At 34.4% G+C, this 14552-nt stretch overlaps 2 protein-coding genes across 7 annotated transcripts; both read left to right on the top strand.

Annotated features, from left to right (window-relative positions):
* The first annotated feature begins 203 nt into the window (after window positions 1-203).
* Window positions 204-3930, top strand: si:ch211-255i20.3 (transmembrane emp24 domain-containing protein 11). The gene is made up of 5 exons (XM_027154722.2): window positions 204-436; window positions 1525-1613; window positions 1708-1833; window positions 3250-3396; window positions 3592-3930. The coding sequence occupies exons 1-5, from the start codon at window positions 304-306 to the stop codon at window positions 3739-3741; spliced, it is 645 nt and encodes a 214-aa protein (XP_027010523.1). The 5' UTR covers window positions 204-303; the 3' UTR covers window positions 3742-3930.
* Window positions 3931-4954: 1024 nt separating this feature from the next.
* LOC113647700 (probable E3 SUMO-protein ligase RNF212) lies at window positions 4955-13336 on the top strand. 6 transcript variants are annotated; one of them, XM_027154553.2, is made up of 13 exons: window positions 4955-5248; window positions 6577-6688; window positions 6990-7051; window positions 7146-7220; window positions 7808-7864; window positions 7944-8002; window positions 8090-8149; window positions 8332-8390; window positions 9176-9272; window positions 10123-10165; window positions 10417-10480; window positions 12006-12075; window positions 12155-12622. In XM_027154553.2, exons 2-13 carry the CDS (start codon window positions 6580-6582, stop codon window positions 12213-12215), a joined length of 816 nt encoding a protein of 271 aa, XP_027010354.1. In that variant the 5' UTR covers window positions 4955-5248; window positions 6577-6579; the 3' UTR covers window positions 12216-12622. The 6 variants fall into 6 exon arrangements, with proteins under 6 accessions (XP_027010354.1, XP_027010352.1, XP_047658371.1 ...); XM_027154551.2 differs by lacking the exon at window positions 12155-12622 and adding an exon at window positions 12668-13336 and having other exon boundaries at window positions 4957-5248; XM_047802415.1 differs by lacking the exon at window positions 12155-12622 and adding an exon at window positions 12665-13336 and having other exon boundaries at window positions 4958-5248; window positions 8090-8122.
* Window positions 13337-14552: the final 1216 nt, after the last annotated feature.

Raw genomic sequence — 14552 nt, 5'->3', positions numbered from 1 at the left:
AACAATAAACTGTTTCCATTCAACATGTGTGGCAATGCTTCATCTACATTTCAGCTACAGTTCTCCATTAAGCAAAGAAAGACAACAAGGTTAACTATTTGGGCTCTTTGTCAACTTTAATCACAAGCTGTGGTCTTATCACTCTTTTTCTTGTAACCTTGTTTGAACAACACTAAGTCATGCAGGTGGACATTTCACACGTTTGCCGTTGTGTTCACACAAAACTACTACAAAAATCCATACTGTACATTTCTTAGTATTCCTTTAGTTGTATATCTCTTTAATGAAACCATAAGGATATCCATGATGAATTTCATCCAGACCGGCCTTCTGATATCATGCCTGGTTATTTCGGCTCCAGCAATGTACTTTGAGCTGTCACAGCAGAAGGAAAGGTGTATAATTGAAGAGATTCCTGAGGACACCCTTGTCACAGGTAAAGAACGTTAATATATAATGTTTTTACAATTTCCAACAAAATACCTTCAGCTCCAAGGTATGGCACTGTTGTACTGATATAAATACAGTACATTGCTGCTGTTATGCTTTTAAGAGTATAGATAATAGGAATATAAATATTTCTTTATTATTTCTATATTTTCAAGGTATTTAAAGCAGATTGTCTGCTTTTTAAAGAATAAACATACCACACAGGAATAGCAATAGTGTTAAATAGATTTAAAAGCTAAATAGCATGTTTAGACAGACATTTGGGTTAAATACATATTTTTAATGCTTTTTACTTTTATTATTAAAATCGTAAGCTTTTACTGTAATAGATTGTGATAAAACTGTATAATATATCTTTACTTTTCATACAATAACATTTCATTAATGTAATTGATAAGATGAAAAAAATGTTTACATTTTTCACAGTCCGTATGAAACAAATTCTGATAAACAGTGTAAAAAAATACACTTATGTTTAAGAAAGCATTGATCTGATGACCTGTTTGGAAATTTTAGGAATACAACATTATAAGGAATGGCATTATATAAAAATAATAATCAACAATGGGAGGTTGTTTCTGCATTATTGCCCTGAAGTTCATCACATTCCTATAACAGCATTCTACTTTATTCCTCTTATTCAACAGCGTTTACAATTACAATTATTCAGTTACATTTGATAATTAGATACTATTTGGTTGAATATCCAGAACAAGGTAGTTCCTTTTATCAGTTATTTCATAGCTGTCATCCACCTCTATTTCTTTTCCTCTTTTGATAATAATAATACAAAGACAGCTTGTCATGTTACTGAGAAACAGGAAATCATGAGGCACTCTGTCTGAACCAAAGCGGTTGCACTGGATACTTCTTCTGTAAATGCTAAATCAAAAGATTTGCCATTTCAACAACAAAACACCTTTCTTTGTTAAATAATAACAGTTTTTATAATCTGTTTATTATTAGCTTTAGATTGTCAAGGATCAAAGCATGCAGCTTTTTTTCTGTCAAATTAAACAAAAGAGCATTCTGCAAACAAAAAAGTGTTGTCTGGAGTGTTTTTTCCCCCTCCAGGTTATATCTTATTAGAACACTGGGATAAAAAGCAAGGCCATTCTCCACACCTTGGATTGACCATCACAGTTAAAGACCCTAACCTTGAGGTTGGATACTATTTAATACATGGTAAAAATCTAGATTTTTGCTACTTGCCAGCATTATTGATTTTAACCCTTAGCATTTTCCTAATGTTTGCAGGTATTGTTGATGAAACGTTTTGGCAAATTTGGAAAATTTACCTTCACATCCCATTTCTCTGGTCAGCATTTCATCTGTGTGAAATCAAACACAACAAGATTTTCTGTCTTTGCAAACGAACGTTTGGTAAGTCAAGGTCAAAACTTATTGTACATTAGACACAAGTCACATTTCTGCCAGGAAGTATTTACATCTGTAAAATGTTTATTTCCATCTAAGTTTTATATCAGTCCTTGCTGGGAAAACTTGAGCCAGTTATAACTCAGTTACATCCACTAACTACTGTTTTGGTCACAACAAGGTTGAAACTAAAGTAAATACTTAAACCTTTTTTTCAATTTGACCTTGGTATTAAATGAAATCTTGTTTTTCTAAAACGCAAAAGGTTAGGAAACTAAAGTGATTAGTTTAGTCATACTAATCAACTTATCAAAGTTTCATTCTCATGATGTCTCAGGAAGTTTTTCCCTTCCACTGTTACCTTTTGCTTGCTCATTGTGGATCTTAATATAAATCACCATCCAGATTACTGTAATACTGCATTGTAAGTATGTCTATTTTGCCTCAGTGCTACAGCTGATTCTGAAAGCTGATTCTGATTTTAAAAAATATATGTATATATGTCCATAAGTATATATGTATATATGTCCATAAGTAGCCTGGTGTAGGCAAATTTCCTAAAAAAAAAAAAAAAAAAAATCTAATGTTCTAATCTAATCTAATCTAATAACACGGATTATGTCATTGAAGACATCACCACCAGATGGCACTATTACGTATATTTGTGTAACAGTGATAAAGATCTATGATCCCACTTTAAAATATACATAAATAGACTTTAATATCCCAGACAACAAAGCAAAAAACATATAGCTTAGAACGCATCTATGACCATGAAAAAAAATTTATAATAATACATATATATACAACATAATATAACAATGGGGGGGGGGGGGGGGGGGGCACGGTGGCTTAGTGGTTAGCACGTTAGCACGTTCGCCTCACACCTCCAGGGTTGGGGGTTCAATTCCCGCCTCCGCCTTGTGTGTGTGGAGTTTGCATGTTCTCCCCGTGCCTCGGGGGTTTCCTCCGGGTACTCCGGTTTCCTCCCCCCGTCCAAAGACATGCATGGTAGGTTGATTGGCATCTCTGGAAAATTGTCCGTAGTGTGTGAGTGTGTGAGTGAATGAGAGTGTGTGTGCCCTGTGATGGGTTGGCACTCCGTCCAGGGTGTATCCTGCCTCGATGCCCGATGACGCCTGAGATAGGCACAGGCTCCCCGTGACCCGAGAAGTTCGGATAAGCGGTAGAAAATGAATGAATGAATGAATATAACAATGGTCCTTTTTTTTTACCTGTATATGATATGACTGAGTGTGTTGACTACAACATTATATTGTATTACTAGTAACATGAGGCATGCATGTAATCCTATAATGATTTACTGATTTATTGTGCTGATTTATTGCATTGCTTACAATTCTTTACATAAGTTTTGGTGAAAACTCTGTGTGACAGAATAGTTTCTGTGTCCCTGTACAGAAAGTACATCTAGATGTGCAGATGGTCGAACACACCATCGACCCCAGTGCTGTCAAGACCAAAGACACCATTGAATCAGTGGAGTTCAAAATCCAGCACCTGATAGGCCAAATGCACTACATAAGAAAGCAGCAAGACTTCGAGAGGGTAAGGAACAAAGTAAAGAATGAAGGAAAGCGAGGCGACTCCTGTAGTCTTGAACACACAATGCATTTGATGCAGTTGACTGCTGATTACTGAGATTACTGAAAAAATGTTTTATCTTTATCCAGATTAACAAAATTGTACTTCAAATAAAAGCAAGTTGTATTGACAGTTCTTTGTTTGTTTTGATAATTACAGGAACGTGAGGAAACATTTCGCCAAATGAGTGAAGAAACAAATGGAAATGTTTTGTGGTGGGCAATAATTCAGACCTCAATACTACTCACTGTGGGATTCTGGCAAATGAGAAGCTTGAAGAACTTTTTCATCAAAAAGAAATTGGTCTAGCTGTATTGTAGCTAAATTTGAATCTACCTAAGCTGAGAGCTAACATAATCAGCAAAGTTTAGATTTGTCATATAAAGTTAGTTAGCTAAATAACTGTTTCTTTACTATTTGACTAACTAGTATTTGCCTTATTACACTAAGTGATGTTCTCCACTATGTCTTTGACTGTCTCCCTGATTAACATAATAAAGTCTGTACTTACTGTACAAATGTTTCCCAGTTTTTGTGGATTAATGCTCGATACCTACAGTGGATTCACACTCCTGTAAACTTTTTCATGTTTCATTCTTTTATTTAATGCATGGAGCCAAGATAAATCGTGTCACATATAGCAACCAACACAATTCTTTAAATATTTTAGGGAAAAGAAATTCAAATGAAATGTTTTAAATAAACAAACAAACAAACAAACAAACAAACAAACAAACAAACAAACAAATAAATAAATAAATAAATAAATAGAGTAAATGTGTAGATTTACCATATGGTTTGGGGAATTTACACATAACATGCTTAACATTTATAAGATATCTAATATGTCATATGTTTATTCTTTATTATTTATGTATTGTTTATTATATTAATTACCTTATTTTATTCTTTTTTACACTAATTTTATACTTTTATACAGATACATCATGCTGCGTATAAAATATTAGAATTACATTTTGACATATAAAATTTTGATTTGATCGTTTTTTAAAACCTTGTGCAAATAGCAGAGAACTCAAAATTGCCTGATTTCACATATAGCCATAGAGTCTGTGTAGACCAAGTCACTGACATAAATACCTATATTCAAAAAGTAAACACAGAGATAATGATAAGATTATCACAACACAAATCAACAATAACATGACAACATTATCTCGCTCACACACACAGACACACACACACACACGCACGCACGCACGCACGCACGCACGCACGCACACACACACACACACACACACACACACACACACACACACACACACACACAGACACACACACGCACGCACGCACGCACACACACACACACAGACACACACACACACACACACACATTTGAAAACACATTATGACACAAAGCCAAATCCAACAACATTATGGAAAAATATCTTAAAACACATAATTGCTATTGTAATACAAAACCAAGTCCAAGACAACATTAACAATAAAAAAAATCAATCTATCAATAGCACTTTACGAAGTACGTTTCAAACGAATCTGGCAACTCAACTATAAATGTTCGCGCGCTTTGATGGTAAAAAACGTTTCACGCGCGTCGCTCGACTTAATTAGCATAGTTAGCTGGTTTGCTAAAGTATCTGGTGAATTAGCTACTACACACAGAACAAAGCTTACAGCTATGATATTCTGATATTTTATTTCGGAATAAATGACTGACATATTAATACTTTACTCTCTAACTCGAGTCGAACAGATTGTCTTTATAAACAAACTGCTAACCAGCCGAGTCTGTGTGCTCGATTGTTAACTAGTCTTCTAACCTGGATTTAAACAGGTACGTTGACGGGTAATTGACTAGCTAACTAAATATTTAGACTGAACAGGTTTTTGATGTGTATTTAGTGGTGTTTACGGATAATTATTGATATCGTTATAGCTATATCCAGTCATTTAGCTTTGTGTAAACAAACAAACGTCTCTGTAAACATCTCTAAACAAAAAAAACTCTGTAAACAAACAAACATCTCTGTAAACATCTCTGTAAACAAACAAACATTTCTGTAAACATATCTAAACAAAAAAAACATCTTCTGTAAACAAACATCTCTAAACATTTCTAAACAAACATCTCTGTAAACATCTCTGTAAACAAACAAACATCTCTGTAAACATCTCTAAACAAAAAAAATCTCTAAACAAACATCTCTGTAAACATCTCTAAACAAACATCTCTGTAAACATTTCTAAACAATCATCTCTGTAAACATCTCTGTAAACAAACAAACATCTCTGTAAACATCTCTGTAAACAAACAAACATCTCTGTAAACATATCTAAACAAAAAAACATCTTCTGTAAACAAACATCTCTGTAAACATTTCTAAACAAACATCTCTGTAAACATCTCTGTAAACAAACAAACATCTCTGTAAACATCTCTAAACAAAAAAAATCTCTAAACAAACATCTCTGTAAACATCTCTAAACAAACATCTCTGTAAACAAACAGAGGGTCACCAGAGCAGACGAAGTCGTTTTTTTTGTAATGAAATGTCATATTGTCTTAGAAACTTTCTTTCACTACTGTACCATTTTCACTGCATTACCTGCAGTGCTGTTTGGTTACCAGTGTGAATTAGCCTTCATCTAATAGGAGCAACGCAGCAGTGCTTTAGTCCTTTATTCTGTCCATCCGTCTCACCTTCTCATCTAGCTAAATAGCCAAGGTTTTGTATAACCGCTTCCTATAACTAACTACACTGTATTCAGGAACTTTTGTGTCCAATATTTAATACTGACTCATTAATGCACTACATTGATTATGTAATGGCACTTCAAAATATTTTCCCCCTCAGAGGACAAAGATTACAAATGCTTTTTTTTCTTTGTTGAAAGAAATGTCTGTAATTATAATTTCCTCTGATATACACAAATCCAGCAGCTATTACTGATCTCAGTGTGACGTGATTAATGTAATTTCCTCTAAATGGCAAAGTCAGTATATATATATATATATATATATATATATATATATATATATATATATATATATATATATATATATATATTCAGTCTGGCTATTACATTTAAGAACATTTTATATGTACAGAATATATACTGTGTAACTGTAATCTGTATCATAATGTTTATGTAACCTTGCAGAATATGTCCCAGTGGATATGCTGTAATTCGTGCTTTAAGTCTCCAGGACCGGATATCCACCTGGCTCTGACAAATTGTGGCCATATTGTATGCAACATATGCTTTCAGAAAGGTAATTTATTTCTGTCAACTTAACCTAGCTAGTAGTAGTTATAGTATGCATGGACTATACACTGAGTTGTCATTTTACAAGGTACATAAACCGTACCCTGGTGTATAGGTCGGTTTATACGTAGGTGTACTGTATATTTACTGATTGTGTTCATTCACTGGGAATGATAGAGGAGCACCACTGGAGCATTGTTGATCAGATGGTATCCACATTGCAAATATAGAGAAATTTAATAGTGAATGTTCTATAGTTTTTACTTTTGCCATTTTATTGTGTATCAGTCACAGTGTTGTTACTTTAGGAAAAGAAGGCGAGTGTCTGATCTGCAAAGCAAAATGTCAGCTGTCTCTGCTCTCAGACAAAGTAAGCAGCCTCAAATGTTTATTGATCTCCCGGTGGGATTGCAATGGCTGTGGCTACAAATATTGCTTTAACATCTATGTTGATTTTATTGCAGAGCAGCTCAGAGGTCAGAGCGCTGTTCTCAGATATCAGCAGTACTGCAATCAAATACTTCTCAGAGATAAGCAAGGTGACCGTAACAGCCGTCAGTGCCTGTCTGCCTTCTTTTTACCCTGAAATCTTTCCACTCAAAGACTAGTTTGCCAATATTGATTATTTTAACAATCGACGCATTGAGTTACCTTTGAAAAATAGTCAATTCTTGTGACATACGTATAGCATTTTTTTTTTACTAGCTGGATTAAAGATAGATAACTAAGCATAACTGTAAATTTGCTAGCCACGTTGCTTAAATGATCATTGAATCAATTAAAATTGTTTCCATTTTGTTTTACTCACCCTCTGTTATCTTCCATCCTCTACATGCCTGCATACAGGAGCATTTATACACACGCAAACATTTCTGTACATTAAAGCATGCTGTAATACAGTACATTTCACTTTAATAATTTACTGGATATTTTCTTGCTCAAAATGCCTTTTGCGCTTGGCTTTCTGTCATGAAGATGAGTGGTCTTTTCTTGCTGTTGGTTGTTTATATTATCGCCACTTTCTAGAGATGTATTTGCTGAAACATTTATTATTGGATATAGTAGTTTATAATTGGGTATTCCTGACAGCCGTAGATATTTTTAACACTAAGCTTTTTAACTTTAGGTCTTGCAGTTCCAGGCAAGACACCAGAAAAGGTTACTAGCTTATTATCAACAGAAGGTAGGAGTTATATGAGTTTTTTGGATTTATTGTTGTGATATTAAATAAAGATGTGTCAGAAATATCTGTTTGTTTTTAGAGTGAAAAAATGAAGGAGGCTTTAATCAAAATGCAGCAAGAAATGAAACAAATGTCAAAGTAAGAATTTTGATAAGATGGAATATTAATGAATAATGTAAATTGTTTCTATATTCATAGCTAAACATTTCTTATTTTTATTTACAGAAAAATGACAGAGCAGAAAGCCTACATATCAAAGTTAGAATTAGCTCTTCAGCAGCAAGGGTATTGCTTCCAGCTGCTCTTGAATGACATTTAATGCTCTTAAATTTGACTGAAAAGAATGTGGGCATAAATAAATATAATAAAATGCCATAATATTTATTATACTATTGATAAAAGTTTGGTTTATCAGTGTGAGAATTATACAGAAATAAATGTATTTACATTTACTTATATTTTTACAGCTCCAGAGTGGGATTACAGTCAGTCAGGGATTTACATGCATCCAGTTGTTTCAAATCAGGTAAAGCATGGCATCAGTTCTCCAAAATTTTGCCAGAAATCTAAAAATTATGGCAGATGCAGTATGCTATTTTGGGGCTTTTTTCCTTTTGAATTATTTGTTAAAATTTATTTAAACACTTTTTTATGTAGTGCATTTGAAAAACAAAGGAAATAAAATTCATCAGCCATTCTTACTTTACTTTATTGTACTTTATACTTTATTATATGTTTTTTCCTCATATCACCATCGCTGATCATGTCAGTAGAAATAGATACGATTGAAATCCAAAGATTGAGATAAACATTGTACAACATTGATTGTGTGTGTGTTGTTTTTTTTTTATTATTATTTTTGTAATTCTTTTGGTTGAATGACAAGTATGTGTGCAACTTTTATACTCTAAACAAACAAGTTAAAGACAACAAGCGTTTCTCCTGTTTCCTGAATCCAGAATTGAGATTGTTTCTAATGTCTGTTATTCTATTTTTGTTTGTTTCTAAAGAATGTCATTATTTCTGGAGAGTACCGTGTTTTTCATAAACATTTCAGTTGTACTGAATCATTTTTATGATATAAACTGACTTTGTATTATATTGGAATTGCCTAACATTTTCATAGTTTACTCATTCTCATAGTTTACATCATATTAAAGACAAATGTAAAATATAAATAGAAAGAAATAGGAGCGGGTGCTACCTATTCTAATTAGCGACACAATAGAGCACTACAGAATCAGTGTCTGTGCATTTGTTTGTTCTATTGATAATTTTATTTATTCATTCATTTATTTATTTTTTATTAAGGTTACTCAACGTCTCCAACTTCATCTGCACCCATAGTGAGAAAAATCCCTTATTCCTCTCCAGTGTGTCTATCTCGCCAAGCATCCAGCACAAGCCTGTGAGTACCACATATGCTTTCCTCATATGATCGTGTTTTTTTATTTTTTAATTTTTTTTAGGAATAAGAACTGTGTTAATTTGGTTTGTTCTATCTACTTTACCTGGTACAGTGCTTTCCTATTTACTTACTTAATTCATGCATTTAAATGACCTACTAAATATACTTCCAATTGAAGTGAGTTCCATGAAAAACTCTACTCTGAGGACATTTGTTCAGTACTTTTAGTCATCCAGTTTAATTATATACATTGTAATGCTCTTCCTGACTAGTTCACAATCTTTCCATTCACCCCCTGTGTAAATGGTTGACACATGGGGAATCAGGGCATAGTGTTAACACAGATGATGGGGGTTGTGTCCAGAACTTTCCTTTGCTCCAAAGTCACAGCATTTTCACACTGCAAGGCAGAAAGGTGATCCTCACCACGTAATTTCAGCATATCCTGCCACCGTTCATCTGAGAACCTTATTAATCTATAGTTGTTTGGATAAGCTTAGCTCTTATGAAGCTGTCAACCACCTCAGAGCTGCAGCAGAGCATTGCTATAATGGTCTAGATGACTCGGTTCTGCTATGTCTGCTGTGGTTTCTTATTTAAACAATTTACTGTAGTCATGTGGTACCTACTGTATATAGAGATAAATGTACAGTGCATTGATTTGAGTGGAGGCATGCACAGTCTGATGTTAAAACAGTCTAACTAACAACATCACTAGGGGGCACCCCTGAATAGTCTGATACAAAATGTGAATGCTTTGCAAACTCACACGGCAAATGAAATGGTCAAAGTTTGTGCAGTGTAATCAACATCAACTATTAGTGGTGCTTGTATAATTATTTTTCTTCAGAGCTGAAAACATGGACATTGACAGCAGGGCTTTTTCCAGTAAAGTAAGTCGATTTCAAAATATAACTATAATCTCTCTCTCTCTTTCTCTCTCTCTCTCTCTCTCTCTCTCTCTCTCTCTCTCTCTCTCTCTCTATATATATATATATATATATATATATATATATATATATATATATATATATATCCTGTTTCATATGCTACAATGTGTACCGCAAGTCAAAAATTATCATTATCTTGATATAACCATAATTTTTCCATAATTCTTCTAAATTCCTGCTTCTTTCCCAAATAGCCCTCAATGTCTGGAAGCGTTTCCAGACTTTGTCTCATCAGCCCACCACAAGATGGTCGGATAGGTTAGTCTGTCAAATGCTGTTTTGCTGATAACATGCTTTCCTCTACAGATTTTTTCACTGTTTTTTTCTGTGAGGTGTTTAAGAGAATGCTAAATAAATGAACAGTGCAAAATAATGAATCTAAATTGAAATGTACATAATATACTGGGTGGAGTAGTGCACTAATAAAGCAAATATCAACAGACAATAGTGGGCCTTATTTAATACGATGGATGTGAAAGAATTTAATTGTAAATCATTTGTTAGAGCTTTTATACAAGAAGGTTTATATTCATGAGAAGCAGGTTAGTTGGGAAAACATTAGTATTCAATGAGAGCTCTTGAGTTTGTGTAAATTTACATATAAGAGGACTCATAATGTAAGGAGGATTTATTTCTCCAAATGTCTAAACAAATTACTTGACATGTTTAAATCACTTATTTATTTCAGCTACACACATCAATCGTTTGATTTATATTAATTACTTGAAAGAAAGTGAGCCAAAAAACATAAATAAAGACCAATTAGTCTAGTCATTCAATCAGGACACGATGCTTCTGTTTAAAAGGAGTTAGTTTATTGCGCCCCATGCTTAGAAGGCAATCTTTTACCCTTTACTCATCATTCTGTTATTTTCATCTCTGTGAGTTTTGCCTTTTAAGGAGTCTTGTGGGAATCAGTAAAGCAGCTGTGCTGTGAATGCTCATACTCACGTGAATAAGAAGAACATTTTGTAAACATGTTTTGTAAACCTGGCAGGAATTTAAGCTTGATTTGGCCTATTTGCAAAAGACCTTAATAATAGATTGATAAATGAGGTCCAATGTCTTGGCTAACAGACCTTTTAAGGTAAGTAGAAAAATTGTACTGTAAATCATATTTATTACTATTGTGTGCATTTTATTTAATACTCTTAAAGAATATCTTTGCAGTTTGTTTGAAACTGTACAATATCTACAGTGCATGCAATCAGTGCACACTTTGAACTGTTAAGTTATAATAATAATAATTATTATTATAAAATAAAAAAATAAAGTGTAATTAAAATTCGAAGCTTGTGTGTGTATTAAACTGCTAATCCATTGGTTCTCAACTTTATTCAGTCGAGACCCCTAGCATACACCGACTGATATATATACATTGCTATTATTATTTATAATTACACATTAATATGCACAATTCATTTTATCAACTGTCTTGGTGTGAACAGTAAAATTTGTTTATTTAACCCATACTCAACATAGATCGAGAGCACTTCAAAATGAGATGGATAATGAATGAATGAAATTTAATGGGACTAAAATTTTATTAAGTTATATTTTAAAATAATAAAAACAAAAAAAAAAACATTTATGTTTAGATATTTTTAGAAACAATCCCACAGACCACATGGAGTCCACAGCTCCCAGTTGAGAAACACAGCTCTAAGCAATTAAAACCAATTATCCAAGCTAAATGTATATTGCAAGAACAGAAATGGATGAAAGCAAGGAAGCAAGCAACAAGAAATTAAGGTGTTCTAAATCAAAGTATCTTCTTCTTTAGGTACCATTCCCCACAGAACAGCAAGTCAGAGCACTATGGGTAGCCACGCAATACAAAGTGCAAACGTCAGGTAATTTCGCACACACACACACACACACACACACACCATTTATATATAAGCTTTCTGTCCTTTGCTTCCTCTGTTGCAGCTCATCAACTTCAAGGCATGATATGTGCATTCTGAGATGCTTTTCTGCTCACCACGATTAAACACAGTTGTTAAGTAATCTGTAGCATTTCTGTGACCTTGAACCACCTGATCTTTCTCTGATCTCTCGTCGACAAGATATTTCCATCTGCGAAGCTGCCGTAAACTGGATGTTTTTTCTTTATTCTGATATTTTGAATAAACTCTAGAGACTGTTCTTCATGGAAATACTAGCAGATTGGCAGCTATAGAAATACTTAAACCAGCCTGTCTGACACCAACACTCATGTCACAGTCAAAATCTGTGCGATCACATTTTCCCTGTTCTGGTGGTTAATGTGAACATGACCTGTAGCTTCTGGCATGATTTTATGCATTCCACTGCTGCCACACGATTGGTTGATTATATAATTGCATGAATGAGTAGTTGTACAGGTGTTCTTAATAAAATGCTCAGAGTATATTGGATGTAATATGGAATCTTTGAGATGTTTTTTGTTTCTGTTTTCAGTAGAGTACTTTCCGGTAGCCTGAAGGAACCCATGTTGACGTCCTCCAATAACATGCTGTATTGCAGAGAAAAGCCGTGGGAAACACCAGCATTCAGAATGCCCCCAATTTACAAATACCCCTCCATGTCCTCTCTGGGACCTCCGCCCTGACATATTATAGCAACGATCTTAAAATATCACCAGGGGCTAAAGAACAAGGGAGCTATTCTTGTACAGCTTTACTGTGATGCTACTCTGGAAACACAACAAATTAATTTGAAGAATTGAAGAACTTTTTGTCTTCCAGCATTTGCAAGAGGACAAGAATATACATATTCATGCCTACTTATAACAACTGTAGCAATTTGTAGCTTCCCCTGTGCTCACACTACAAAACACAATATTAACTAGGGCTTCAGGGCTTCAGGGTATGATATAATAGCCTTTAAGCGTTATGCTCTTCTTCCCTTAAATGTCTGTGTTTTCTGTAATCAATCACAGATGTGGCATGAGTGGGCCGTGAATGAGGATTTTAATATGCTGTAGAATGATTCATTGCATGTCACCTGCACCTGTGAATCTGCCCAGAGAGAGTGTTTTATTCTCCAGACTCATAAATACCATCACTGAATTGTTTGAACCTGGTTGTGCATTGATGACTTGGTATATTAAAGTGATTGCTTTGATTCAGACACGTTTTGTTATTCATTTCTGTACAAAGTACAGTCTGAATATTTTGTGCTGAACAGCTGAAAATTGGCAAATTACAAATTTTAAAGCTGTCAAATAGGCCAAGAGAAATGTCTTTGATATTGTGCTTAAAATATAAAAACAGGACCGTATGAAGCAAATCTCTGAGCCAGTGTGAGTCACTCAAGTAGTCCAGTCCAACTTCCAGTCCCTGCAAGGCATGTGGTGAATCAGACTGCTGTGTGAAGAGACATGCAAAACATAATTGTGTCATCGCTCTAAATGTCTTGTGTTACATGGCAGACACGACATATTAGCGCAACCTCGGAAGTCTTGGTTTGATCTCTGCACTGCCTCGAGGCATAAAAGTATCTCCTTACAGTGTACAGTTCAGCTTGTCACAATTGCACTTAAGATTTACAGAGTGGGATGGCAGGTGCTCAAATGCAGCATGTAGCTGTTATTTTATTGAGGTTTTGTAATTACAAAGAGACCTTTGACAGTTAAGTTGCTGGATTTGATGTAATTGGCAGGCGTTCTTGATTGGTAGGTGATCGTTTGGGAGAAAGGCACTCGGGCAAACCCTTATTCAGCCAAAGGACAGTGCTCTAAAAAATTTTAAAATCCAGCATTACAACAATTACGCTGTTAGATGAAAGAAAGGCATGCATACTTTCCCTCCCCCCTTTTTTTCCATTCTAAATCTTAGATCAGTTTCTGAAAGAGTTCACTCACAGGAAACATTTATCTTTGTAATGTGTGATGCTGATGCTGCGGAAAGATTGCAATCTTGAAGTGATCTGCTTCTGATTCTTTTCATCACACTGTATTACAAATCACTCTACACTCACTCTACACTTAACAATGTCTTTCTGTCTTACCTCTGTGCATGTAAGGTTTACTCTGGTAATGGCACATCTGGTAGCTGTTTTCCCCTGACGTGGTGGTTTACTGTGTGTGTGTGTGTGTGTGTGTGTGTGTGTGTGTGTGTGTGTGTGTGTGTGTGTGTGTGTGTGTGTGTGTGTGTGTGTGTGTGTGTGTGTGCAGGTATGAGCACGTTTTTATGTCTTGGAGGGGACCAAACGATAGGGATAGAAAAGAAAACTATTATTATTATTATTATTATTATTATTATTATTATTATTATTATTATTATTATTATTACTCATTAATCTTTTAAAAAACTATATGAGCCAATAGGTCTCCTTTCTTTGTTCT

This window comes from Tachysurus fulvidraco, chromosome 17 (genome assembly GCF_022655615.1).
Source record: "Tachysurus fulvidraco isolate hzauxx_2018 chromosome 17, HZAU_PFXX_2.0, whole genome shotgun sequence".
NCBI classification, from domain to species: Eukaryota; Metazoa; Chordata; class Actinopteri; order Siluriformes; family Bagridae; genus Tachysurus; species Tachysurus fulvidraco.
The sequence above is the reverse complement of the archived record's forward strand: the minus strand, read 5'-3'. Positions and strand labels throughout refer to the sequence as shown.